This window comes from Xenopus laevis, chromosome 8L (assembly GCF_017654675.1).
Source record: "Xenopus laevis strain J_2021 chromosome 8L, Xenopus_laevis_v10.1, whole genome shotgun sequence".
Classification (NCBI taxonomy): Eukaryota; Metazoa; Chordata; class Amphibia; order Anura; family Pipidae; genus Xenopus; species Xenopus laevis.
Window position 1 is genome coordinate 107832843 of NC_054385.1, and position 27326 is coordinate 107860168.

At 38.3% G+C, this 27326-nt stretch overlaps 1 protein-coding gene across 2 annotated transcripts; it reads left to right on the top strand.

The window, feature by feature from the left end:
* The first annotated feature begins 3333 nt into the window (after positions 1 to 3333).
* Positions 3334 to 7666, top strand: chst14.L (carbohydrate (N-acetylgalactosamine 4-0) sulfotransferase 14 L homeolog). 2 transcript variants are annotated; one of them, XM_018231242.2, is made up of 2 exons: positions 3334 to 4912; positions 6658 to 7666. In XM_018231242.2, the coding sequence occupies exons 1-2, from the start codon at positions 3811 to 3813 to the stop codon at positions 6669 to 6671; spliced, it is 1116 nt and encodes a 371-aa protein (XP_018086731.1). In that variant the 5' UTR covers positions 3334 to 3810; the 3' UTR covers positions 6672 to 7666. The 2 variants fall into 2 exon arrangements, with proteins under 2 accessions (XP_018086731.1, XP_018086730.1); XM_018231241.2 differs by lacking the exon at positions 6658 to 7666 and having other exon boundaries at positions 3335 to 5083.
* The last annotated feature ends 19660 nt before the right edge of the window (positions 7667 to 27326 follow it).

Consider the following 27326-nt stretch of genomic DNA (forward strand, 5'->3'; position numbering starts at 1 on the left):
CTCCATCTTTCTCTGTTCACACAGGGGTTTATTTAATATTTGCAGATGGAGCCACTATGGGGGGGGGTGGTACAGTGTTTAGGGGACACCCCACTTTTACACTTCCCAGTGTAAAAGTATTCTTGCCTTGAAAGAACATAAAACAACCACAAAGACAAATCAATCACAGTTCCGTTTATTTACCAGAAGGCTGTGGTTACAGGTAATTTTCCTCCAAAAACCAAAGACCCACCAGCCATTAGCAAGCTGTGTACCTCTCCAAGCCTCTCTATCCCTGTGCTGTTTACATCGCAGATTATATTGTTCTTTTGAATGGTTTCCAACCTAATGCAGTAGCTCTCATTTATACTGTGCAAAGTTTTGTTATAGTTTTATGACGTTGTACCGTGTTTGCCATTGAACAAATGCAGAAAAAAGTAACATTTGGTGATACCCTTTATTGGCTGAATAAGTAACATACTGTATATTCATTCAGCCAATAAAAGGTATCACCAAATGTTACTTTTTCTGCAAAGTCTTCTTGAGACACACACCCAGCAAATCCCCCATAAGTGTCAGCCTCCCTCAATTCTCCTGTTTATCTGTGCAAGAAATTTGCCACCTGTCCTTTCTCTTGACCCCATCCCAGAGTGTGAAATTAACCATTTCCTGGCTTACAAGGTTTTCTTTCATGATTTGCCCTCCCCTAGGCACCTTCTATGCAGCTTTTCTTTTAAAGAAACTCACAGATGTTAAAGCATTCCCTGACAACCTCACACTTTCATTTGGGAATAGGAATATTGCTGGGAATGAATGAAAAATAAAACCTGGGAAATGAAGTGAAGAAGCAGCAGGGATTTCCAGTACTAAGCAAGTGGCACTGGTCAACTACTGGGGCTTCCTCCAATAAACTCATTTAATTTCTCAACAGCCGAGTACTAGTGGATAGAGAGTATATAAAGCTAATAACCTACCAGCACTATCTGAACTGGCACTGGCCTCCCCTCCTGCTTTCCTGTATTTTTTTCTTCCCTCATTTTCTCCCTAAATGGTATCTTCCTCTCTTGTCCATTCTACTCTCCCTCTTCATTCTCTCCAAAGTGGTATCTTCCTCTCTTCTCCATTCTATTCTCCCTCATCTTTCTCTTCTCAAATGGTATCTTCCTCTCTTGTCCATTCTAATCTCCCTTGTCTTTCTCTTCCCAAATGGTATCTTCCTCTCTTGTCCATTCTACTCTCCCTCTTCTTGCTCTTGCCAAATGGTATCTTCCGCTCTTCTCCATTCTACTGTCCCTCATCTTTCTCTTCCCAAATGGTATCTTCCTCTCTTGTCCATTCTAATCTCCCTCATCTTTCTCTTCCCAAATGGTATCTTCCTCTCTTCTCCATTCTACTCTCCCTCTTCTTGCTCTTGCCAAATGGTATCTTCCGCTCTTCTCCATTCTACTCTCCCTCATCTTTCTCTTCCCAAATGGTATCTTCCTCTCTTGTCCATTCTAATCTCCCTCGTCTTTCTCTTCCCAAATGGTATCTTCCTCTCTTGTCCATTCTACTCTCCCTCTTTGTTCTCTCCCCAAATGGTATCTTCCTCTCTTCTCCATTCTACTCTCCCACTTTGTTTTCTCCCCAAATGGTATCTTCCTCTCTTCTCCATTCTACTCTCCCTCATCTTTCTCTTCTCAAATGGTATCTTCCTCTCTTGTCCATTCTAATCTCCCTTGTCTTTCTCTTCCCATTTGGTATCTTCCTCTCTTGTCCATTCTAATCTCCCTCGTCTTTCTCTTCCCAAATGGTATCTTCCTCTCTTCTCCATTCTACTCTCCCTCTTCGTTCTCTCCCCAAATGGTATCTTACTCTCTTGTCCATTCTATTCTCCCTCTTCGTTCTCTCCTCAAATGGTATCTTACTCTCTTCTCCATTCTACTCTTCCTCTTCTTGCTCTTGCCAAATAGTATCTTCTGTTCTTCTCCATTCTACTCTCCCTCATCTTTCTCTTCCCAAATGGTATCTTACTCTCTTCTCCATTCTACTCTCCCAAGTGGTATCTTCCGCTCTTCTCCATTCTACTCTCCCTCATCTTTCTCTTCCCAAATGGTATCTTCCTCTCTTGTCCATTCTAATCTCCCTTGTCTTTCTCTTCCCAAATGGTATCTTCCTCTCTTGTCCATTCTACTCTCCCTCTTCTTGCTCTTGCCAAATGGTATCTTCCGCTCGTCTCCATTCTACTCTCCCTCATCTTTCTCTTCCCAAATGGTATCTTCCTCTCTTGTCCATTCTAATCTCCCTCGTCTTTCTCTTCCCAAATGGTATCTTCCTCTCTTCTCCATTCTACTCTCCCTCTTCCTGCTCTTGCCAAATGGTATCTTCCGCTCTTCTCCATTCTACTCTCCCTCATCTTTCTCTTCCCAAATGGTATCTTCCTCTCTTGTCCATTCTAATCTCCCTCGTCTTTCTCTTCCCAAATGGTATCTTCCTCTCTTGTCCATTCTACTCTCCCTCTTTGTTCTCTCCCCAAATGGTATCTTCCTCTCTTCTCCATTCTACTCTCCCTCATCTTTCTCTTCTCAAATGGTATCTTCCTCTCTTGTCCATTCTAATCTCCCTTGTCTTTCTCTTCCCATTTGGTATCTTCCTCTCTTGTCCATTCTAATCTCCCTCGTCTTTCTCTTCCCCAAATGTATCTTCCTCTCTTCTCCATTCTACTCTCCCTCTTCGTTCTCTCCCCAAATGGTATCTTACTCTCTTGTCCATTCTATTCTCCCTCTTCGTTCTCTCCTCAAATGGTATCTTACTCTCTTCTCCATTATACTCTTCCTCTTCTTGCTCTTGCCAAATAGTATCTTCTGTTCTTCTCCATTCTACTCTCCCTCATCTTTCTCTTCCCAAATGGTATCTTACTCTCTTCTCCATTCTACTCTCCCAAGTGGTATCTTCCGCTCTTCTCCATTCTACTCTCCCTCATCTTTCTCTTCCCAAATGGTATCTTACTCTCTTCTCCATTCTACTCTCCCAAGTGGTATCTTCCGCTCTTCTCCATTCTACTCTCCCTCATCTTTCTCTTCCCAAATGGTATCTTCCACTCTTCTCCATTCTACTCTCCCTCATCTTTCTCTACCTAAATGGTATCTTCCTCTCTTGTCTCCATTCTACTCTCCCTCTTCTTTCTCTTCTCAAATGGTATCTTCCTTGTCTCCATTCTACTCTCCTTTCTCTGCAGTTATATTTTACTATGCATTCACATGATTTCCTCTATACCTCACATTCCGCTTCTTTTTCTGTACGACTTCACTCCTCTGCCTCACAGGACACACGTTGCCCCCTCCCCCGGCTCATCATCAGGAGTGGGCAGGAAGGTGATGAATTTGAGGAAAGTGCAGGAGGGCAGCGCTAGTGAGAGACAGCAGGGGGAGGGGATGAACATGTGCAATAGAGAGTCCAAGTTGAGCAGCATGAAGAGGAGACACAATCCTGAGAAGCTGTAGGAAAGTTCCCCTGGAGCTATGGCAGTTAGAGGAGCTGCAGAAGAAGGGGGGAGTGAAGAACCAATGAGAGAGGCGCATGTGAGGCCCAAACAGAAGGCTGGTTACAGACAGGAGGGGGAGGGTCTCTGTGGAACGTTAGTGCTGGGAGGTAACGGGTCTCCGTGTGTCTCTTCCTCTGTGTGCGCCGCTGGCTGGAGCAGCTGCAGGAAGTGAGAGTGAGCGGTGCTGTGTTGGCAGAAAAGGAGCCACGACATTCCCGTATAGAAGGATGAGAGCAAGTGAGCGCAATCTGCAGCTGAAGAGCTAAGCGTTAGTAACGACGTGTCCCTCTCCTGCTGCTGTTGCTGCCATGTTCCCTCGCCCGCTCTACCAGCTGCCCGACAACTACCAGACCGGGGCTGCCCCCCTCCCCAGTGGGGGATCCGTAGCGCTGCGCAGAATTGCGTCTCACCCGCTCTCCCGCGCCGTCCGTGGCCACAGCACGCTGCTGACTTCCATGCTGATGTTTGGGCTGATCGTGGCATCCAGCGGCTTGTTGCTGATGATAGAGCGGGGCATTCTGGCCGAGGTCAAGACGCCTCCCCCCCGCGGGGACTTGGTATGGCGCACGCAGAGCAGAGTGACTGGGGAGACCGCGGAGCTGGAGCGTCACATCTTGCAGGACATTCGGAACCGCACGCTCAGCACCATCTGTGCCCAGAAAAACATGCCCCACAGCGTGTGGCAACTGGCGGCCAATCAGCGGCGGACTCTACTCAAGCACATCCTCGTCAATGACAAGTACCGCTTCCTGTACTGCTACGTGCCCAAGGTGGCCTGTTCCAACTGGAAGCGGCTGCTCAAGGTGCTGGACGGCTCCCTGCAGAGCACTGATGTCAAGCTGAAGATGGATCACAAGAGTGACCTGGTGTTCCTGGCAGATCTGAGCGCGGAGGAGGTTCGCTACCGGCTGCAGCATTACTTCAAGTTCATGTTTGTCCGGGAGCCCATGGAGAGGCTGCTGTCCGCTTACCGGAACAAGTTCGGAGAGATCAAGGAGTACCAGCGGCGCTACGGAGTGGAAATAGTCCGGCGCTACCGGAAACAGGCGGGCAGCTCCGCGGGGGACGATGTCACTTTCCCAGAGTTCCTCCACTACCTGCTGGACGAGGACCCCGAGAAGATGAACGAGCACTGGATGCCCATCTATAACCTGTGCCAACCGTGCGCCCTCACCTATGACTTCATCGGCTCCTACGAGCGGCTCAGGGAGGACGCCAGTCACGTGCTGCACACGGTCAGGGCCCCTCCATTCATCCAGTTCCCAGAGAGACAAACTTGGTACAAGCCAGTCACTAAACAGAGTCAGGATTACTTTCTGTGCAACACCCCCAAGGGCCTCATCCGGGATCTGCTGCCCAAGTATATCATGGATTTCTCCCTCTTCGCTTATCCCCTTCCCAATATCACCAGTGAGTACTGTAGGCAGTGAGCCATGGACCTGACCCCCAATCATCACCTTACAGGATTACTGCACAATCCCAGTGTATATATACTACAATGTGGCACCAACCCCTAAGCACAAGTTATTCCTACGCCACCGCTTCAGCTGGGTGTGTGTATATATATATATATATATATATATATATATATATATATATATATATATATATATATATATATATATATATATATATATATATATATATATATATATATATATATATATATATATATATATATATATATATATATATATATATATATATATATGAAAACATCCTGCACTTTGCATTCACCAAAGCCTTTTCTTTGGCACAAGGATTTGCAATTCCTTCTTTAACAAAAATAATATGTTTAGTACCTTGTGGTCCTTATCAACGTTATACGGTATAGTACTGCATATTGCACTTATACACGCACAGACAATACTCATATGGCATTCTGGATTTACAGGCTAAACAAATACCTGAAAGGGCTGGTTCACCTTTAAGGTAACTTTTAGTATGTTAAAGGAGAACTAAAGCCTAACTAAAGAAGTAGGTAGAAATGTTGTACATTATGTTTTGGGCTTCTTTACCAGCCCAAGGCAACCACAGCCCTTTTGCAGTAAAGATCTGTGTCTCCAAAGATGCCCCAGTAGCTTCTCGTCTTCTTTTCTGCTATTTCACTGCACATGCTCTGTGCTGCTGTCACTTACTGAGCTTAGAGACCCACTCACAATATACAGTACACATAGAATAGAAATGTCACAATATAAGGCTGATTAGTAATTAATACAGATAATTACTACACGACAGTGCAATGAGCATCAGAATTTAATAATCGGCCCTGTATCATCAGCATATAACACAGACAACCTCATTTTCTGCTTGATAATTTCTCAACAGCTGCTCAGAGCCCACTGAGCATGTGAGTGTCACAGACACTTTCCAAGATGTGACCCCCTGTAACAAGTTTGAAGTCCTGGATCATTGCTGCTATTGACAAGCTGAGACTTTAGGCTGGTGCAATAAGTGCAGTATATAAAATATGGCATTTGTAGCCACATTCATTTTTAGGGTTTCATTTTCCTTTATAGAACGGCCAATTCTAAGCAACTGTTCAATTGGTTTTCATTATTTATTTTTTATAGGACATTCCAGGGGATATATATTCTCGAATATGAATAGGAGAGTGCCTGAATAGAAAGATGAGTAATAAAAAGTAGCAATAGCAATACATTTGTAGTATTGCATAGCATTTGTTTTTTTTAGGTGGGGTCAGTGACCCCCGTTTGACAGCTGGAAAGAGTTAGAAGATAAAGGCAAATAATTAAAAAAAACTATAAAAATATATATAATGAAAATATATATAATGAAGCCCAACTTTACAATTGGTCTTCATTATGTATATTATATATTCATTATATATATATATATTTTTTTTTATAGTTTTAATTATTTGCCTTTTTCTTCTAGCTCTTTTCATCTTTCAGACAAGGATTACTGTTTGAATTGGCCATTCTATAGCATACTGAAAGTTAACTCAAAGGTGAGCCACCTGTTTAAGTCTAACCAGATCAAACTCTTTAAGGAGAAAGAAACCCTTAATAAAAAAAAACCCTAACCCCCTACCGTACATAGACCCCCCCGGGCAAATACCCCTAACGCTTTACTTACCCCTCTGTGCAGATTCTGTACAGCGATTTTCACGGGCGCCATCTTCTTCTATTCAGAAATCTTCAAATGAGACCAGCAAAGTGGCACATGCATAGTTGGAGCAAATTTCTGTTTCGCGACAACTGTGCATGTGCCGAAACTCTATTCTGAAGATTACCGAGTGGCTGAAGATGGCTCCCCTTGAACGCCGCTGGACAGAATCTGCACGGAGGGGTAAGTAAATACTTAGGGGCATTTGCCCAGGGGGGAGGGGCAGCTTGGCAGGAGGGAGGGGAGTCAAAGTGTGGTAGAGGGGTCGTTTTTTTTTATTAAGGGTTTGTTTCTCCTTTAAGTGACAATAGAGTGCAAGTTGTTTTTACATGAAGAAGTTGTAATGAAATTTCTGCATTAATATTTAAAGGGATCCTGATAGAAGAAAGATTTTATTCAGTGATGAGTGGGACAGGGTAGCATTTTTAGCTGTACACACTAGCTTCCATGTGCTGGAATTGCATTATATATATACTGTTTCTTTTATCCACTTGGAGAACTTTCCAATCCATGGGACCAAAGCTTTACTGAAAGGCACAAACTTGAAATGTTACTATTATTATTATATATTTTATACCAAATCATTGTCCTATTTTTGTACTATATTGTATTTTCCTTATGCAACTTCCAGTTTCTCCTGGACTTGCAGGTCGGTTTTTAATTGATATGTACTAAAGCAGACGGCACCTTCATCCCCTGTTTGAACTGCAAAAATGTTGAAAAGATGAGGAAAAATCCAGTTCAGCAAGATGTGACTTTTCCTTCTTGCTATATCTGATGGACTAAAAGCTTGCATTCTGTATATTTGTAGCATTTTGTGGGCATTTATTCTGTGTCATCGCAGATGTTCCAGGCAGGTCTCCTCTTGTGTTAGTTTAGCACGGAGGTTCCTTAAGCGTCCTGTGTGTAACTCCTTCACTGCCTGGGGCCTCTGCAATTCTTCAGCTGCAGTTGCACTTACTCAGCAAGAAAAATTGTGATTTGTCCACAAAGCAGAATTAATTGTTTTCATTAAAGGGGTTGTTCACCTTTAAATACATTTTTAGTATGAGAGTGATTATTTTAGTTAATTAGCTTTGTATTCAGCAGCTCTCCAGTTTACAATTTCAGCAATCTGATTGGTAGGGTCCAAATTACCCTAGCAACCATGTATTGATTTAAATAAGAGACTGGAATATGAATAGGAGAGGCCTGAATTGAAAGATGAATTAATAAAAAGAAGCAAAAACAATACATTTTGTAGCCTTACAGAACATTTTGTTTTTTATATGGGGTCAACCTTGCTTAACGATGAACAACCCCGTTAAATTGACCGTTTCCTTTGAAATTAACTTTTACTATAATGTAAGTGATATTTTAAGATGCTTTTTTATTCTTGCAATTTTTGAACTTTTGCTATGTTTTATCTGTCTCTTTTTCTTATTTGCTATCTGGTTTGCAGGGTCAGCAACAACAAGTAACCCATGCAGTGGAAATTCTGAAACTTCTGCCGCCTGAGGCAGCACCCTCAATGTCACCCATTCCTTTCCCACACCACTTTAGCGTAGGAACGTTCCTCTGTTTGTAATTTATCAGCCCTTTTCTTTAATGGAGAAATATGTAGAAAAGGAGTGCATAGGAATTGTCCAGCTCAAAGAAATAATAAAACCCAGTCCTATAGACATTGCTATCAGGTCCGGACTGAGAATTAAAATAAGCCCTGTCATTTCAGGTACACAGAGGACCAGTCAGCCCACATAGAGGCCCAAACATCCCCCACCAGCCCACTAAATACTGACTTTCTATGGGACCTTATAGCAGCCCCTCTGGCATTTGCCAGAACCCACAGATTGCCAGTCCGGGCCTGATTGCTATAGGCAACATGCAGGGGTTACTGTTAGTTGTTTGATTCCTTGCACCAGCATATGGCTAAGTCACTGTCTAGCTGAAAGTATTAAGCGTTTCATCCAGAACTCCTATGGGGTGTCAGCACCGATGTGTGCTAGTGGCTAAATGAATAGGTGTCATGTATAATACCCTTTCCATTGTTGTAGATTTACCTGATGTTTCGCAAATTTTAAAGTGACACGCTGCTATTTCGGGAGATTAATCGCCCATCGACAAACCGCTTCTACTTACTCCCTGAACTGGCTTCCCGCCTGCTAGAATGTAATTAGCCGGCAGGATGGCACTCAGACAACTTTCCGAAGTTTCCTCGTGAGGCAAACTTCAGGCGACTTTGGAAAACTAAGTGTTCCGAGTGCCATCCCGTCTGTGATTTACATTTTAGCCGGCGGGAAGTCAGTTTGTGGAGATTAGTCACCTGAAGAAGAAGCTATTTGTCACTGGGCGTCTAACCTCCTGAAATAGCAGCACGTGTCTCTGCCCTAAAGCTTCTAGAGCTCTGAAGATACAGATCTAGCTGGAATGAGGAGTTCATTTGGGTACTTATCTATTTAGAAGTAATTTAGGGTTTTAACATTCTGCCTTATAGCTTGACATTCCGCTGGACCCATGAGGCTCTGTCATTTAAGGTTGCTGTACCAGCTGGTACATATATGATGTATACATTGCATTGATGTATTAATGCTTTAAGGATGGGCACATTTTTCAAATTTTGATTACACATGCATCATTTAGTCTAAATCCAGCTTTAAGCATTTTTTTTAGCCAGGCATATGATAAATTAATTGAAAAGTTTCATTGGTTGTTCATGCTTTATTTTATTGTAAAGAGAGACACTTTTACTTTTGCAGTGCAACCATGATTATTTTCCAGGCTTCTTGTCCCTGGCAAATGGTAATATTAGTAGACCACGTACTGCAGAACTACAACTCTGTAGCAGAATAATAAAGTATGTCGAAAAGGTACTTTATCATGCTCATTGATCACTTATGACAGCTAGGAATCCCCAGCCACTTTAAAGCAGTAAGGAGCTACAGGGAGCTCCAAGGTACTTATCTACACTGCAATAGGGCTATTATATTTAAGGTGTGGGGCAGACACCATAGAACTCATGGCTATTCTGCGAATATTGCCCAGTGCTCATTAGAAGTCCTTAAATTGAAACATTTTATATAACGGGAGAACAATATCACATAAACCATATATTATGAGCTGTGATGCACTTGTGTTAAATGAACAAAATCCCATTAATGGTAACAAGGCCGGTGCCATATAACTTCTAGAGACCGGACGGGTTTCTGTCAAGTCTTTTGGTACCTTGCGATGTATTATTAGTACTCTTCTTTTTGTATGTAGACTATATATGCGTTTTATATAAATGTATTTCTAATGCAAACTGTAGGCTGATGTTGGGCAAAGACAGTTCTCATCTACTGGGGCTCCTTTACTAACCTGGATCAGATCTGCCTAGTGCAGTAATAAATAGCACCCACCAGTCAGCAGTAATCATTGATCTGTGTGCTGCTGTGTGTGTGCACTGGCACAAATTTTCTCAATGTTATTAAATGAGCCCAGTATATTGTATATTGAATCAGGTTCCACAGACAGTGTTTATTATTTTCATATAGAAATGTGGGCCACTCCAGTTAAAGAGTTTGGCTTTTATATGAATTCATACATTGTGGAATCCAAAGTGGAAACATGGATAGGATGGGACTGAAATTTTGTGGTACTTTATACCGAGGACACATTTAATGTTACATCCCTAACAGGAAGTGATGTATTGGCAGGAAATGGCTTCTCCACCTTGCAGGAGAGCTGTAGAATGGTTACTTCTCATTCTCTACAAGCTAAAACACAATCTTTCAAAATATTAAGACTGACTACAGTCATATTTCTGGTTCTTAATATGATATCACTTTATAATTAGTGTGCTGTTATATATCATCCCTAAACATTTGGAGCTTTCACTGCTGCTGGAGTGCTTCGGTTAAACATTCCCTTGGCTTGCTAGGACAATAACTCGGCATCACATTATTTATATTTTACTTGAAATGTGTATTTTCTTGGAAGTTTTGTAAACTTGTTAACAATAAATATTTGTATCCTTTATATTATTGAAGTGTTTTATTCTTGTTCAGTGATCTCTGGGAACGAGTGACGGTGAACCTGTTACCTGCCTTTTCTCTAATTTATGCAATTTTCCTTTGACCTTTTTAAAGGGATTGTTCACATTTAAAAGAATAAGACTCCAAAGCCACTACTGCCACCTGTCATTCACTGTAGAGGCAGTGAAAATTGCTGGTTATATATTTTGTTGTTCGAAACTGCTCTCTAGAACAACCAAGTAGCAGTACTATGCTATAAGGCATTTTCTATGGGAATCGGAGGACAAAGTGGTAGTTTCTGGGACTTCTCCACTGGCACATTTCACCATCCATGTGCCATAGTACTGTATTTTCATGGTTTTCTTCAGATTCACAAGCTAAAATATGAGTAGGCATTACCTACCCAAAGTGAAGATAATATCTAACACTTCAAATATGACATGACATATTATCTTAAATATTTGGTAAAAAAAATGTTAAACACCTGTGTTATCTCATTGTAAAATCAAATTGCATGTTGTAAACATTCGGTTTATTTAAAATATTGTTACTATCACTTTTCGTTTGGCACTTCCTAGATACAATTGCACTCCTCGCATTCCCCCTCCTTCGTCAACATCTAATTATGTTGCAAGTTTATGGACATGGGAATCAGGTCCCCCAATTAATAGCAGTGTCCATTAAATAGTGCCTGTCTGCTTGCTATGATTGTGAATTCCAAAACTGAAGGAAACAGATGTAAATGATTTATATTGTGTAAGTAAAGCTTATTTTGCTTGGTTAACACAATAGAAGATAATTGGTAATTATTTCGTAGAGTGACATGTCCCATTTACAACTGTAACTGAAAGAAAAGGCAATTGCTTGTTCTTTAAATGTTATCGTCAATGGCAATTATTAAACCTGACACATTAATCTGAATGAGATAGGGTATTTACATTCTTAAGTTGGCCATACATGGAGAGATTCGCTCGTTTGGCGATGTTGCGAAACAAGTGGATCTCGCCCCGATATTCCCACATTGAGGTGGGCGATATCAGGCTGATCCGATTGTGGGCCCAATGCTGCCAATATTGGCGGTCAGATAGCGGGACTGCGTCTATGAACAGATGCGGCCGTGATCAGAGGGCTCCACACACAGGTCGATAAGCTGCCAACTCGGTCTGTCGGTAGCTTTTATCGGCCCGTTTATGGTCACCTTTAGTGTTTGCAGTGTCCGTTCACAAACTGCACCTTCTAATGATGTGTGGGTTCGCGACCAGTTGGGCAGGTTAAAAAGGGTTAAAATCTGGCCACCCATTGGGAATTAGGGTTGGGTGCAGGTCAGACTGGGAAAGTACACTCCTCTATAGTACTGCATCGGGTCAGGTTGGAATACCCACAATATGATCAGGTCTCGGCTGGATCAAACTTCATGTGCCCTTAATGGAAACCTTGTGGAGATGGGGGTTAAGGCTTTGTGGGTAAGGGGGGTTAAGGCTTTGTGGGTAAGGGTCAAGTGCGGTTTGGGTTTTTCCTGACCCCCACATTACTACTACCTTCCTTGTAGTGCCATATCTCCTATATGTAATTCTTTTTCATTGTTAGGAAGATGTTATCAGTCTGGCCAACTAGCTAATAAAGTAATCACTGAAGTATGCAGCAAATAATGCACCCATGTTGCCATCCAGTGTTTAATTCGGAATTTTAAAAATGCAAAAAATGGAGGGATACAATGGAAGTGCTACTGATCTTCCCAAATTAGCTACAAGCATACATTCTCTGCTCTCTTTTCTCAAAAGTATTCTAGTATCTATGCAAATGCATGTATTTACAAAACCAGGGTTTTTTTAGTTACAAAGTTAGGATCACAAATTTGTAAGCCACCATACCCCGACAAGGTAAATCCGTATGGTGTTGGCAATAATTCTGAATTTTAGACGCATTACATGTTGGTGCTCTGTACCTCATATGTGGTAATTCTGCAGAATTATGTTATTTGCCTTTGAATCAATATTGCGCAATTTTTTTTTTTACATTTCTGTCCGAAACAAAGCAAGTTAATAGTTTTAAATAGGGGTGTAACAAAAACATAGTGTCCTACAGTAAACTAAAGGCATTTTGCAAGCTGGAAAACTTTAAGGAAACAATTTCAGTAAAATATACACCCCCGAAAGCCAAAGGAAGTGCAATGTGGTGTTTTTTCCTTAACCATTATCTGGAAAAAATGAAGGAAACACTTTCAGCAAGATATACGTCGCCAAAGGAAGTGCAACGTTTACCATTATCACCAATATCACTAACAGTATTAATCAGATGATCTTGGTACAAGAGGAAATAACACATAATAAGCTGTAGTCGTGCTGATGAAGAACCAAGCTTGCGTGTCACATGTCCCAAACACCAACCCCACCAGGAAAACCTGTTACACCCAGCAAACCTACTGAAAAGGCAGTTTTGACTACCCCACTTTCTAAGGGGTAGTTCAACTTTAAATTGACATTTAGTATTATGTACACATATTATGAACAAGTGGTTTTATTTTTTTATAGTTTTAGAATTTTTAAGCTTTTGGTTCAGCAGCTCTCCAGTTAGGAATTTCAGCAGCTATCTGTTGGCTAAGGTCCAATCTAGCATCTATGCAATGGCATAAATAAGAGACTATTGATGAATAAGAGACTGTCTGAATAGAAAGATATGTGTATGTGATGGATTCAGTGACCTTTTTTGTTCAGACAGCCCCCTAACATTTAGACAGCTAAGTGGGTCCTTTGCATAGGCGGGAAATAGTTTCCCATTCTTAGATAAAGTATGCTGCTGGAAGTTTGGGAAATGGCCAGTGGGTGTCACTGTTCTAGAGTATAAAAAATTCCCTGGATCTTTTTTTCTCATGGATTCCCCCTGGGCAGGTATGTGGGACAAGATCAGAGCCTAGATTAAGTTGGGCCTAGTGAATTGTGAAGATATGCTAGGTGCGATAGGAGTAGGGTAGCTAGTGAGCTCCACCAGGGAGATTTAGTAAGGATTAGAGTCCTGGGTGTACTACCCCTGAGTAGGGACTAAGTGTACAGATTTAGGGACTAGAGGAGTTTGCCTAGATTCCACTTGAGTAGAATCCTAAAAGATGGGAGTGACACTTTCACGTAGAAATAATCCACTCTTCAATGATTGACCCCTTATGGGTCATAGACAAAGACAAAAGGTCAGGACAACTAAGTCATCCCTAGTCTAACCAATCCTACACTCTCATCTGATTCATTAAGAATTCTAATGCTTACACTTTTACACTACAGATGCTTAAGTTTTACCTGCAACATTAGTTGGCCATCTTGAATATATTGCAATATATGGTCAAACAATCCCTGTTTTGTTTAAAGCGGATTTCTATTCAGTCCCTCTTCTGTTCATATACTCTTTTTCAAATCAGTGTATGGTTGCTAGGGTAATTTGGACTCTAGCAACCAGATTACTGAAATTGCAAACTGGAGAGATGCTGAATAGAAAGCCAAATAACTGAAAAGCCACAAATAATAACCATAAAGAAAAAAACAATTGCAAATAGTCTGAGAATATCGTTCTCCTACTCCATACTAAAAGTGAACTAAAAGGTGAACAACAAATTAAATATATTGATATTGTTTGAATGCAGACGACCTCTTTGTCTGTATGAAGTTTGTAGTCGCAGCTTCATTGCACCCCTGCCTAATGGTTTTGAAATTTAGTGGTGAGCACAACTTCCCCTTTTTTCTTGCTATTTTCCAGAATCCAAAGATTGCTAGTAACACCAACAATGTAAATGATTCATTTGATTTCAATTGAATTGACACACGGTTTCCTTTTTATTAAAGTGTTCTATGGAGCCTTAGTTTTAATATAATAGATTCATGGCTCCAAAAGCCCTATAGGTATTTTTAAATATACATATGATGCCTTCCTGGAAAGCGGATAAATGTCAAAAGTGTAACCTTCGTAAAAATGATGTGTAAATGCTTTTCGGGACTTTTCCTTTGCTAATAGAACTGGCCTTTTTTACACATGACACATGACCCAGCTTTTGGTTTACATTTATATCTGTATCAAGCTACTTTAGGGCAGGCAAAGAGGCCATTGTCCTGAGAAGCCTAATTTTGACCAAATACATTTAATTGGTCACAGAACAGATGAAACAATTTGTATTTTATCATATTCTTTGTATTTCTATCAGGGTTGTTTACCTTTTTTTTTAAAAAAAAAAAAATACAACTGCCAAAATCCCAGTGACAAACGATAACGATCATTAGCAGTGATGTCACAATGCTAGCAGCCCACATAAACACAATGACACTTCTTCTCTTCTCAGATGCAGGAGACTGACCTAACAGACAGATGTGGGTTTTTTGCCTTCCTCTGGATCAACTGGCAGATAGGTAGTTAATAAAAAAAATAAAAATAAAAAAAAGGTTGAACTCGATGGACATTGTCTTTTTTCAACCTTACTTACTATGTATGTTACTATGTTACTATGTGCCATGCGCTGGTAGCTTTTGGTGTGTATGAAGTACCCAGTGAGACTTTAGGAATCTGTGGACTTTTTGATGTTTGACTGATTTAAGTCATTATGTTTTAAGGAGTTGTCAATATTACTCCAGAGGAGCCATGAATATCCTATAAAATAAATCCATATTATTTGTGTTGAATAATCCGTTATAATCAGCCTTTAGGGATGTCGCGTGGTCATTAAATCGAATGTATTATTGAACCCAGACTCTATAAGGTTATTAGAATCTTGTATAAAAGCACTTGGGTTGTGGACCCAATTAAAGGTCCAGTAATACCAACAATATCAATTATTCATTTAAATTGACATACAATGTATTTTTATGATTGTGTTCAGTCATTTATTTAATTAGGGATGCACCAAATCCACTATTTTGGATTGGGCTGAACCCCCCAATCCTTCAAGAAAGATTCGGCCGAATAAAGAAACTGAATCCTAATTTGCATATGCAAATTATATTTTATTGGTTCATATTCTTAGTGTTTCTGTCAGGGTTGTTATCCTGTTTTTGAAGTTCAACTGCCAACATCCCAGTGAGAGACCATAATAATTATAAGCAGTGATGTCACAATGCTAGCAGCCCATATAAACACAATAACACTTCTCTTCGTCTCAGATGTACCAGACTGACCTGACAGACAGATGTGCCTTGCGCTGGGTACAGCAAGGAGAGGAATGAAGGGAATTTGGTAAGTAGATATTCAGAGGCTGTTTCACTAGTCTAAAAATCCTATAAAGCAGTGATGAATAAGCTTTGGTACTGAACTACAACTCTCTTAATTCTCTCACATCCTGTGAAATAGGCCGTCAGCTTTTCAGCTTTGCCAGAGGTTGAAAGTAAAAAATCAATTTGTTTTTGTTTGTCCTAAAGTCAAAATATATTATTCTCATAGTACTTACAATAACATTTGAATTTCTAGTATAGTATTTATAGTCTAGTCTAGTTTGTACTGTCAGAGATGTGTTTCTCTAGCACCATGGAAATTCCTTTTGTTTAGTTTTGTTGAATGGAAGAACTGCTATTATTAACTTATAGCAAATGGGAAAGCTGTCTGTATTGAACTGCTTAACTGTTTAGATATATTGACCTAAAGAGGTCAGACATATATGTGGCTCTTTGGGGCCTTTTATTCAGCCGCCTTTTTGAAGTGAAAAAGTACAATTGTTATTTATGTTACTACTGTGGATACATGACCTGCCTTTCGGATTACATTTATATCTGCATCAAGCTAAATTAGGGCAGGAAAAGAGGCCATTCCCCCTAGGCCATCATTCTGAGAAGCCGAAATTTGGCTAAAAATGTAGCTGACATGTTATTGTATTGTTTAATATTATTCAAATTTTTATCGGGATGTTTACCCTATTTTTAGGTAAAAATGTACCTGACATATTATTGTATTGTTTAATACTATTATCTGGGATGTTTACCCTGTTTTTGAAATTCACCGACCAATATCCCAGTGACAGACAAGAAGATATTCAGAATTAATGAAATACATACGGCTATGGATTGGATATTTGAGTAATTAGTTGTTAAAATGGCATCACTCAGCAGTTATTTGGTGCATGTGGAAAAGAGGTATAAGGACAGACAAATGCTGTTGAGCAAGGGTGAGAACCATTTCTGATAATGAATCTGCACCCTCTTTTCCAAAATGGTTCAGCCTGCAGGTAATGCTGTGACAACTGTTGCTACGCACTGATGTCATCGTTTTAACTGCCAATGAAAGCTCAGTAACAGCCAGACTGGTCTCAGATTTACAGAACTAACACCAGTATATACTGAGCTATAACTCCCACAATCCTCTAACATCCTATAATATAATTAGGCAAATATATATATATATATATTATTTTATTGGTTCATATTCTTAGTATTTCTATCAGGGTTGTTTAACCTGTTTTTGAAGTTTAACTGCCAACATCCCAGTGAGAGACCATAATAATCATAAGCAGTGATGTCACAATGCTAGCAGCCCATATAAACACAATAACACTTCTCTTGGTCTCAGATGTACCAGACTGACCTGACAGACAGATGTGCCTTGCGCTGGGTACAGCAAGCAGAGGAATGAAGGGAATTTGGTAAGTAGATATTCAGAGGCTGTTTCACTAGTCTAAAAATCCTATAAAGCAATAATGAATAAGCTTTGGTACTGAACTACAACTCCCTTAATTCTCTCACATCCTGTGAAATAGGCCGTCAGCTTTTCAGCTTTGCCAGAGGTTGAAAGTAAAACATCAATTAGTTTTGTTTGTCCTAAAGTCAAAATATATTATTCTCATAGTACTTACAATAACATTTGAATTTCTAGTATAGTATATAACAGTGATCCCCAACCAGTAGCTCGTGAGCAGCATGTTGCTCCGCAACCCCTTGGATGTTGCTCCCAGTGGCCTCAAACAGGTGCTTATTTTTGAATTCCAGGCTTCGAGGCAAGATTTGGTTGTATAAATACCAGGAACACTGCCAAACAGAGCCTCAATTTAGGTTGAAAATCCATGTAGGGGCTACCAAATGGCCAATCACAGCACTTATATAGCACCCAAGAAAATTTCTCCATGTTTGTGTTGCTCTCCAACTCCTCTTACTTTTGAATGTTGCTCACGGGCTCAAAAGGTTGGGGATCCCTGGTATATAAGATAAGATAAGATTGCTTTATTTGTCAATACAGACCATATAAACAGTTATACAGCGTATCGAAATTACGTTTCACCCAGCCCCCCCCCACTTGGTGCATTTAAAAGAGCATTTGAGGATATATGTTAGGTAAGGTGACAGGTGCAGGGAACAGTTCGTTTTTCAATATTATCATGTTAAGGGCTCTGATTGCCTGTGGGAAGAAGCTTTTGCAGTGTCGAGAGTTTTAGTTTGAATGCTGCGGAACCTTCTTCCAGATGGTACGAGAGAGAGAACAGAGAATGAGATGGATGTAAATAGGTATAGGTGTTTAAGAATATACAAAATTAAGCAGAAGTGAAAACCATAATAGCCATCCATACTATAATAGTACATAATACAATCTATACTTAAAATAATGCCAAAGTTGTCCAAAAATAGTCACAGGTAGAATAATGCTACCAATAGACATTTAGGGGCCCATTTACTTAGTTCGAGTGAAGGAATAAAATAAAAAAAACTTCGAATTTCGAATGGTTTTTTTTGGCTACTTCGACCTTCGACTTCGATTCGAACTAAAAATCGTTCAACTATTCAACCATTCGATAAATAATCTAAATAGGATTGTTTTGCCCCAAATAAGATTTCATTATATATTTTAAGGATCAAGTACAAGGTGCTGGTTATTAAAGAGGGCAAAGAACTGTTTATAATTCATAATTAAATAACCGACTCCATCAATATTGTACTGACAATTAAAACCAAAACCCATTCCTATTAATTATGAAAACCAAAAAGCATCTGATTTTAAAACCTGAACCATTAATAACATATTAATACAAAAAATGTATTCCATGGATAGCTATCAGCATACCAGTAAAATAAATAAAAACACTCATACCTAAAGACAGGCAAAAAATATCCATAGTGAAAGTAGCAATTACCAAAACCCTTTAGTACTTAACTTAAAATAACAGTATCCACAAAAACTCATACATTAATAAATATAGTTATATAGTAGTTTTTATAGTTAAATATAGTTAAAGTTAAGCTGTCCCTGCTTAATGAGGTATAAGTAAAATGGAGCCAATATATCCGTTGTTCGTGCTGCGCCAATGAGCCTCAGTCAACAGCGCCGAGCAAGTTAACAGGTGAGACAAAAAGGTTTTTAATCTGGAAATTCGGCTTTTCTTATGCAAAAGACAGCAACTGTGCTCTCTGCTCTAGCAACACGCCCCCACATTGCAGGCACCACCTCAGGCCTCAAAAACGCCCCTGGCGATAATCAAGAACTTATCTACTACTGTGATAACAAATAGGGTTTAATATAGATAACAAAATAGCAGTTAATAGCTAAGACTTTATACCATCCATTTCTGGTATCCAAAACTAATCAGAACTAAAAATATTAATTCAGATTTCAATACCAATAATAAATAACCAAATCCCATTCATAATTATAACAATAAATAATGTCCATCCATATTTACACAAAACACTCCATTGTTAAAATACAGTAGGTATGGCTAATAATCATCCACATTGGGTATGTAATTAAAATAACATGAATAGCCAAAATAGCAATAGAAACCAGCCATACTTAAATACCGAAAACCAAGACATCCAAAATGAATATACAGTACTGTACTTATGAACCATCCATAATGAATCAGGTACAACTATGAAACTGATGCCACACTGAGCTAATAAAATCACATGCTGAGAATCAGCCCCTGCAATTGCATCAGCCTTCCAACTTGCCTGCACCCCAAACCACTGCATTGACCTGGGTGAAGGCAAATGGGATATATTTTACCACCCAAATGCAAACTCTTGCATTTTTCAGCAGGCCAAGATTCAGCCCCATATGGCATCAACCTTATAGCAATAATGAAGGACAGTGTACACCTAAAATAGCAGTAAATTAAACCATAATAATCAGTCATACTTATCCATAACAAAGTTCTTAAAACAGATAACAAAGAACTGTAAATAGATATAATGACTTTAATATCTTCCCATGCCCTATAGAACACAGTGCTCAAAATATTAATTAAAGAGGATCTAAAGAAAAGGTTGGTTACATTGCTTAAGATACTGTCATGGGGAAAAAACATTTTTTCAAAATGAATCAGTTAATAGTGCTGCTCCAGCAGAATTCTGCACTGAAATCCATTTCTCAAAAGAGCAAACTGATTTTTTTATATTCAATTTTGAAATCTGACATGGGGCTAGACATTTTGTCAATTTCCCAGCTACCCCTGGTCATGTGACTTGTGCCTGCACTTTAGGAGAGAAATGCTTTCTGGCAGGCTGCTGTTTTTCCTTCTCAATGTAACTGAATGTGTCTCAGTGGGACATGGGTTTTTACTATTGAGTGCTGTTCTTAGATCTACCAGGCAGTTGTTATCTTGTGTTAGGGAGTTGCTATCTGTTACCTTCCCATTGTTCTTTTGTTTGGCTGCTGGGGGGAAAGGGAGGGAGGTGATATCACTCCAACTTGCAGTACAGCAGTAAAGAGTGATCAAAGTTTATCAGAGCACAAGTCACATGACTTGGGAAGTATCCCTTTAATAGTTTAAAAATTTCCATATTTAAGTAAAATAGTAGTTGAGAACTAGTGATGGGCGAATTTATTTTACAGGCGCGAATTTGCGTGATTCGCTGCTGGCCAATAAATTCGCAAAACGGCCGTGAAAATTCGTTGGTGAGAATTTGCCGGCGTCAAAAACAGATGTCGTTGTCAAAAACGAGACGCCGTTTCGCAAAGTTTTCGCTGTTTCGCGAATTTCTAGCAAAATTCTCAAATTTTTCGGCGAACCAAAATGGCGCGAATTCATCCATCACTATTGAGAACCTTTTCATTCAATTTTGATAACAAAAAGACACCGAATTAAATTATAGGTTATATAAACATGTATTTAAATGATAAACACATATAATTAAAATAATGTAGCCAAAATATCCATACCTAATAAGCATAGCCCATTCATACTTTGAAATATTAAAGAGGCATAACTAGGTGTAACAGTCATAAAACAAATTAAATTGTGGAAAACCAAGAACTACCCATGCTTTAAAAAGAAGTAATGACAGCCCACACCTAATTAGCTTTAAACTAAAGACCAATGATGCTTAAAATAGTGACTCCTAAAAACTGTCAATTTAAAATAACTACATCTGAAATTTTTAGGGATGCCAAAACCCCAAATCCTTCAAGAAAGATTTGGCCGAATACAGAACCGAATCCGAATCCTAACTTGCTTATGCAAGAAGAAAACATTTTTACTTCCTTATTTTTCTAACAAAAATTTCCCTCCCTGCCCCTAATTTGCATATTCAAATTCGGATTCGGTTCGGCCGGGGCAGAAGGATTCGGTCGAATCCCAATCCTGCTGAAAAAGGCTGAATCCTGGATTCAGTGCATCCCTAGAAATTTTAAATATTTAATTACGTAATTACATATAATTCAAATAACAATACTTAAATACTTAAAAAGTGATTGGCATTTATAAATAGCACTAGGCTGAAAAGAGTAACAATGCATACAAAATGGTAACAATAAAACACAAGATAAAGTGGCAATAAGCAAAAACTATCCATATGCAAGTGATAGCCAGAAATCCTACACAGAAAAACATGAATAACCTAAATCAATTCATTTTAAAAATGCGATTTTTTAAAAATAATTTTGATTAATAGTTTATTTTAATTATTGGGGTGGTCATCAAGCAAGTGGATATCAGTTTGATTTGGCCAACTAAGTGCTGGAACAACAATTGGATCATAAAGCAGGCCTACAGAGACATACAGGATAAGGACAGAATCAATTCACAAAAAAGACAAAACATCAATATCTTCTTACATAATAAAACAGTGATAACCAAATTACAAAAGTATTGCAAAAATATAGATAAAAATATAATCCATAATTTAATTATTATTGCCAAAACCTACTTTCATAAGTCTACTCACAGCACAAAAAAAGTTAAAAATAACAATTATCTACACATAAATTACGACAATAACTATAAATAAACAAAGAATCATTTAACTGGCCATAAACCTGATGACTTTGCCCATCTGAAGTCAATAGCTTACTGACCCATGTATGGGGCTCTTATAAGGGCAGGCATATCTGACCAAAAATATATATTGGGCATAAAATACATTGGTGTATTGACTCTTCATTATTAAACCCAGTAGATAAAGGTCAAGGAGTGATAAAGAAAAATATCCATCAACCAAATGATCAACCAAACGCCATTTATAATAAAAATGTGATAACATAATCCAGCCACAGGTTTAATAGTAATAACCAAAACTCTCTAGGGGGCAAAATAGTAATCAAAAGAGGCCATCCTTATAATGCATTAGTCTTTACTTATAATAAAAATCTGTTTGCCCAGATATGAGATTATATTGATAATCGAAATCTACTTGTAATCACCCTAATGTTGACAAATATCCAACCACGCCATCAATAGCAATACCAAACCCATATATGTACTTAAATTGGAACATATCCAAAATACTATCATTTATCACCCAAGATGCTGCCAAAATTCTTATTCACTCTCTCGTCATATCGCGTCTAGACTACTGTAACCCTTTTTTAATTGGCCTCCCCCTCCTGAGAATGTCACCTCTCCAGTCCACAATGAACACTGCTGCGAGGCTCATACACCTCAGCAACCGCTCCTCCTCTGCCACGCCATTCTGTCATTCCCTGCACTGGCTTCCGCTGCGAAATTCCAATAACCAGGGCCAGGCCAAGCCTGCCAGATGCCCTAGGCAACCCAGTCGGCTTCCCTCCCCCCCACATGCACGCCTCAGATGGACTGCAACTTCCGTATGTGCAGGATGGGAAGAGAGCAGGGAAAGAGGTGAGCGTGGCAGAGGGGAGGGGACGCAGGGGAGGAGAGCAATGGAGTGGAAGGAAACAATGCTTCTAATAACAGTAAATAAACACTAATACTTAAATAGCATCATAAATCTTCATAAAGTATTCAATTTCCATAACCAAAATGTATTCTTAGGTATTGGCTACTACTTTTGTTACTATCTATAATGAGACGGACCAAAACAAAAACTAAAGACCATTTATATTCTACAAATAACAATAACCAAAGTCTGAACATAAGAGCAAAAAATAGTTAACCAACCCTACTTTAATTGAAATAACATTAAGACATTTTTACTTATTTTAATACTATTGCCAATACCATGAGGATTAAGTATGAGACAATAAAATAATGGTGACTAAAAAAACTATACCTAATAACCAGATCCATCAATTCTTGAAATTGTCATTTTTAAATAAGGATAATTAGTTAGGTCTAAAAGTTACAAATAAAACGTTTAATTGGGAGAAATGAAGGACTACAAATATTTACCTGTGTCTTAAAAAGCAATAAAGACTTCCCAAACCTAAATAGCTATTAATCTATAAACTAATGATACTTTAAACAGTGACATCTAAAAATGACCTTCATTCAATTTAGCTACAACTAAAACTGGACAAATTTAAATAGGTATAGGTGTTGAAGAATAGATACACTTAAGCAGAAAGTGAAAACCATAATAGCCATCCATACTATAATAGTACATGACATATATATATAGTAATAACTACTATTAGTACTTATTAGTACTACCAATAAACATTCCAGAATGAATTAGGTAGACGTATAAAAGTGAGAATATAAACAAAGTAGAGACATAAAAAATGCTTGCCTTAAATCATTCATAAAACTTAAACCTATTTATATATAACAGAATGATTACTTAAATGACATATAAATACTTATCAATAACAACAACAATGACAGCAATGATAAAAAAAAATGTTATTAATAAAGGAATGCTTAGGACCTGGGGTTCCAGATAAGGGGTCTTTCCATAAACGCCATACCCTACTGAAAAATTGTTAAATAAACTAAATAGGATTGTTTTGCCCCTATAATATGTAATCATATCTTAGTAAGGATCAAGTACAAGGTACTGTATTATTATAAAAAAAAAAAAAAATTAAGTCTATGGGAGATGACAAAGAACTGTTCATCATCAAAAGGGACATATTAATCATCAAAAATGAAAAATCACCCATAATAAAATAAAACTGGAATCCAGCAATACTGTACTGAAAAGACCCCATTCCTATTAATATTTATGAAAACCAGAAAGCATCTGAATTTTAAAACCTGAAGCATAATAAATCATCTTTTCTACCTAAACAGCAAAAGCTAAAATAACATATTAATACCAAAATATATTCCATAGAAACCAGCATAACAGTATGCATCAGCATAACAGTATAAATAATAACATTCATACCTAAAAACATAAAAAACAACTAATTTATATTGAATCAAATAATTTTAATTTATAAGATTAAAAATAATTTTCGTATCCTATAAATTGCTTTAATACAGATAAAATAGTGATTAGATTTATTTTAAAGGACAAGGAAAGGGCAACAAAGACATATGGGGCAAATTCACTAAGACGCGAAGTGCCGAACGCTAGCGTTAGTTCGCTAGCGTTTGGCATTTTCGTTACTGCGCAAATTCACTAATGAACGCTGGCGTAGTTTCGCTAGTGTTACTTCGCACCCTTACGCCTGGCGAAGTTTCGCTAGCGACGTAACTACGCAAATTCACTAACGCGCGCAGTGTACTGAACGCTACCTTTTACGCTAGACTTCCTTCGCCACCTCAGACCTGGCGAAGCGCATTAGAGTAGATAGGGATTGTTTCAAAAAAAGTCAAAATTTTTTCTAAGTCCCAAAAAACGCTGGCGTGTTTTCTACATTATGGGTGATAGGCTGAAAAAGATCGAAAATTTTTTAGGGGCTCCCCTCCTTCCCCCCTACATTTCCTGACTCATGGCGACTTACCTATACAGTGGGCACATGTGTAGGGCAAAATAAAAATTTTATTTGATATTTTGAAGCTTTTCTAGCCATTTGTAGTGCTGATACGTATTCCTCCATTGAAATTTGAATTTCGCGCCGTATGCAAATTAGCCTTCGCTAGCGCAACTTCGCTTTACTTAGCGAATCAACGCTAGCGCAACTTTGCAACTTTACGCTACCCCTGAGCGCAACTTCGGATTTTAGTGAATTTGCGAAGCGCTTTATAATTAATGAATTAAAATTCCTATTTTAGTAAATTCCTATATCAATTAATTTTTAGCATTGCAAACTATTAATTTATTAATTAGTGATTAATCACTTTATTAATTGGCACAATATCATTGTTTATAATGGTATGGGGTAAATTTGTGTAAGGAGGCTCGCTTGAATTTCATGGTTTAAGATAATATAGATCCTTTGGATTTCTGAGCTCTTTATAACTAACTTATCGCACTGCACTTTATAACTTATTGCACAGCACTTTATAAATTATTATTAAGTGTTATATTCAACCCTATGCACTGATTAGTGGTGTTTTTATAAGTGCTTACAATTCAACTGACTATTAATAAGTGTGTCCTAATTACATTGTGACTGCCCTAGTTTAACTGATCAAGTGGGGGTTCTTTTCTATTCCTTTGGCATTGTGAAATTTTGAATACTGACTGCAGTCAGACCTCTACTTGAATTAGCAGGATAAAAACAAAGGGATAGTGGGGTGATTTGTGTGTTTTTTAGTCCCTTTTTTAAGCCATTTGTGTGATCTCTAGTGCTAAAGTTAAAAAAATGCTTAGTTTCTGCTGCAAAATACCCATGGTACAACACTCCTGCATCAAGACCAAGACAAGCATACATGCCCAGTTGTTGAGTCTAGAAGGCAGCATATACGCATTGTAAATGAATCGTGAGCACGCTTTCACATAAAGGCAAAGAGTTCTCACTCTAATTAGCTTTGTGCATGCGCATTAAGTAAAGCAGCACTATGTTTAAAACGTCACACTGTCTAATGTGGCAGCTGCAATGAAGGGGGAACATAGTAATGCTCAGAAGCAGACTGAGGGAGACGCGAGGGGTATTTCAGAAAAATAAAGTAGCGATCAGGTACAGGCAAGGGAGGCCTTTAATATAGTGATGATAGGCATCCAAACCCTTTCCTTGTCCTTTAAATAAATAGCCATAAAGCAGCTCTCTATAATGAAATATATAAAAGTAAAACAACGATAAACAAAAGTCATCCATAATTAGACAACCATTATGATTTAATAGTGATAAAGACTGTGATTACAAAAGTCAGCCACAGGTTTAGTCGAATGATAGTGAAAAGAATCCATGTCTATTTTGCAAAAAAAATAAATAAAAATCAGAATAAAATTGGTGATCAAAACTCTTTATAATCTCCCATATATTACATAATATTGATAACCAAATATCTAAACCAAATTTGTAAAGGCCCTGATATAACAAATTCATATAGACAAATAGAAGAAGTCTTTTGCACTCAATCCATTATCAATATATTAAGAACATTGAGACATTTTGTGCCTTAAGCAACTAAAAAAATGCCTTAACCCTTTAAACAAAACAGGGATTGTTTGTCCATATATTGCAATATATTTAAGCAGGGCAACTATGCCAAAGTAATTCCTGGTATGGCCAGTTCTACACTCAACTTGCATCTGATTCATTAAGAATTGTATTACTTCATTATACATTTTACTCAGGGACTAAGTTTTATTTATTTGCTGCTTCCAAGGTTAAAACTCCCAAACATGGTTGCCCTTTTATTGGCCTCCACTGGGATCACCTGACTATAGCTGGGAAGGGTGGGAGCTATAATATGGCACTGGCCACTGCTCCTGTATAACTATAACAAGGGAAATTTGTGCTCACCACTCATTTTTAAACCATTAAGTGGGGGTTCAATGAGGCTGTGACCACATATATAGAAAAAAAATACATGAGGTCCTCTGCACTCAACCCATTATTAATATATTAAAGACACATTTTGTGCCTTAAGCTACTAAAAAAGATTTACGCTTGCTTGTTTGTTCGAACAGAAATTCACCCATTCTATCAGTAGAAATACCAAATACAAAATAAGTGAATTCGAGGGAATTTTCGAAGTAAAAAAATTCAAAATTCGACTATCGAATAGGATACTACGACTTCGAATTTACTTCGACTTTGTTTCGAAGTAAAAATCATTCGAATATGCAACCATTCGATAATCGAAGTACTGTCTCTTTAAAAAAAACTTTGACTTCATTACTTTGCCAAATTAAACCTGCCGAAGTGCTATGTTAGCCTATGGGGACCTTCTACAACCATTTTCTAAGTCTTTACACATCGAATAAAAATTGTTTGATCGATCGCTGAACTCCTTCGAATCGTTCAATTCGAAGGATTTAATATAAGAATTTTTATTCAATCGCAGGATTGCCAAATTTGTTGAAAAAAGGTTTTTTAATTCGATGGTCGAATTTCGAAGTTTTTTGTACTTCAAAATTCGACCCTTAGTAAATCTGCCCCTAAAACTATAATACCCAAATTCCATACATAACTATTATAGTAAACAATATTTACCATCATAAGAAATAGTCACAGAAAACTATAATTAAAACAGCAATGATAAAAATTGTATCATAAAACTA

Bases quoted from the DNA above. Each gene is read 5' to 3' on its own strand.
- chst14.L (XM_018231241.2), top strand. From the start codon at position 3,811: ATGTTCCCTCGCCCGCTCTACCAGCTGCCCGACAACTACCAGACCGGG.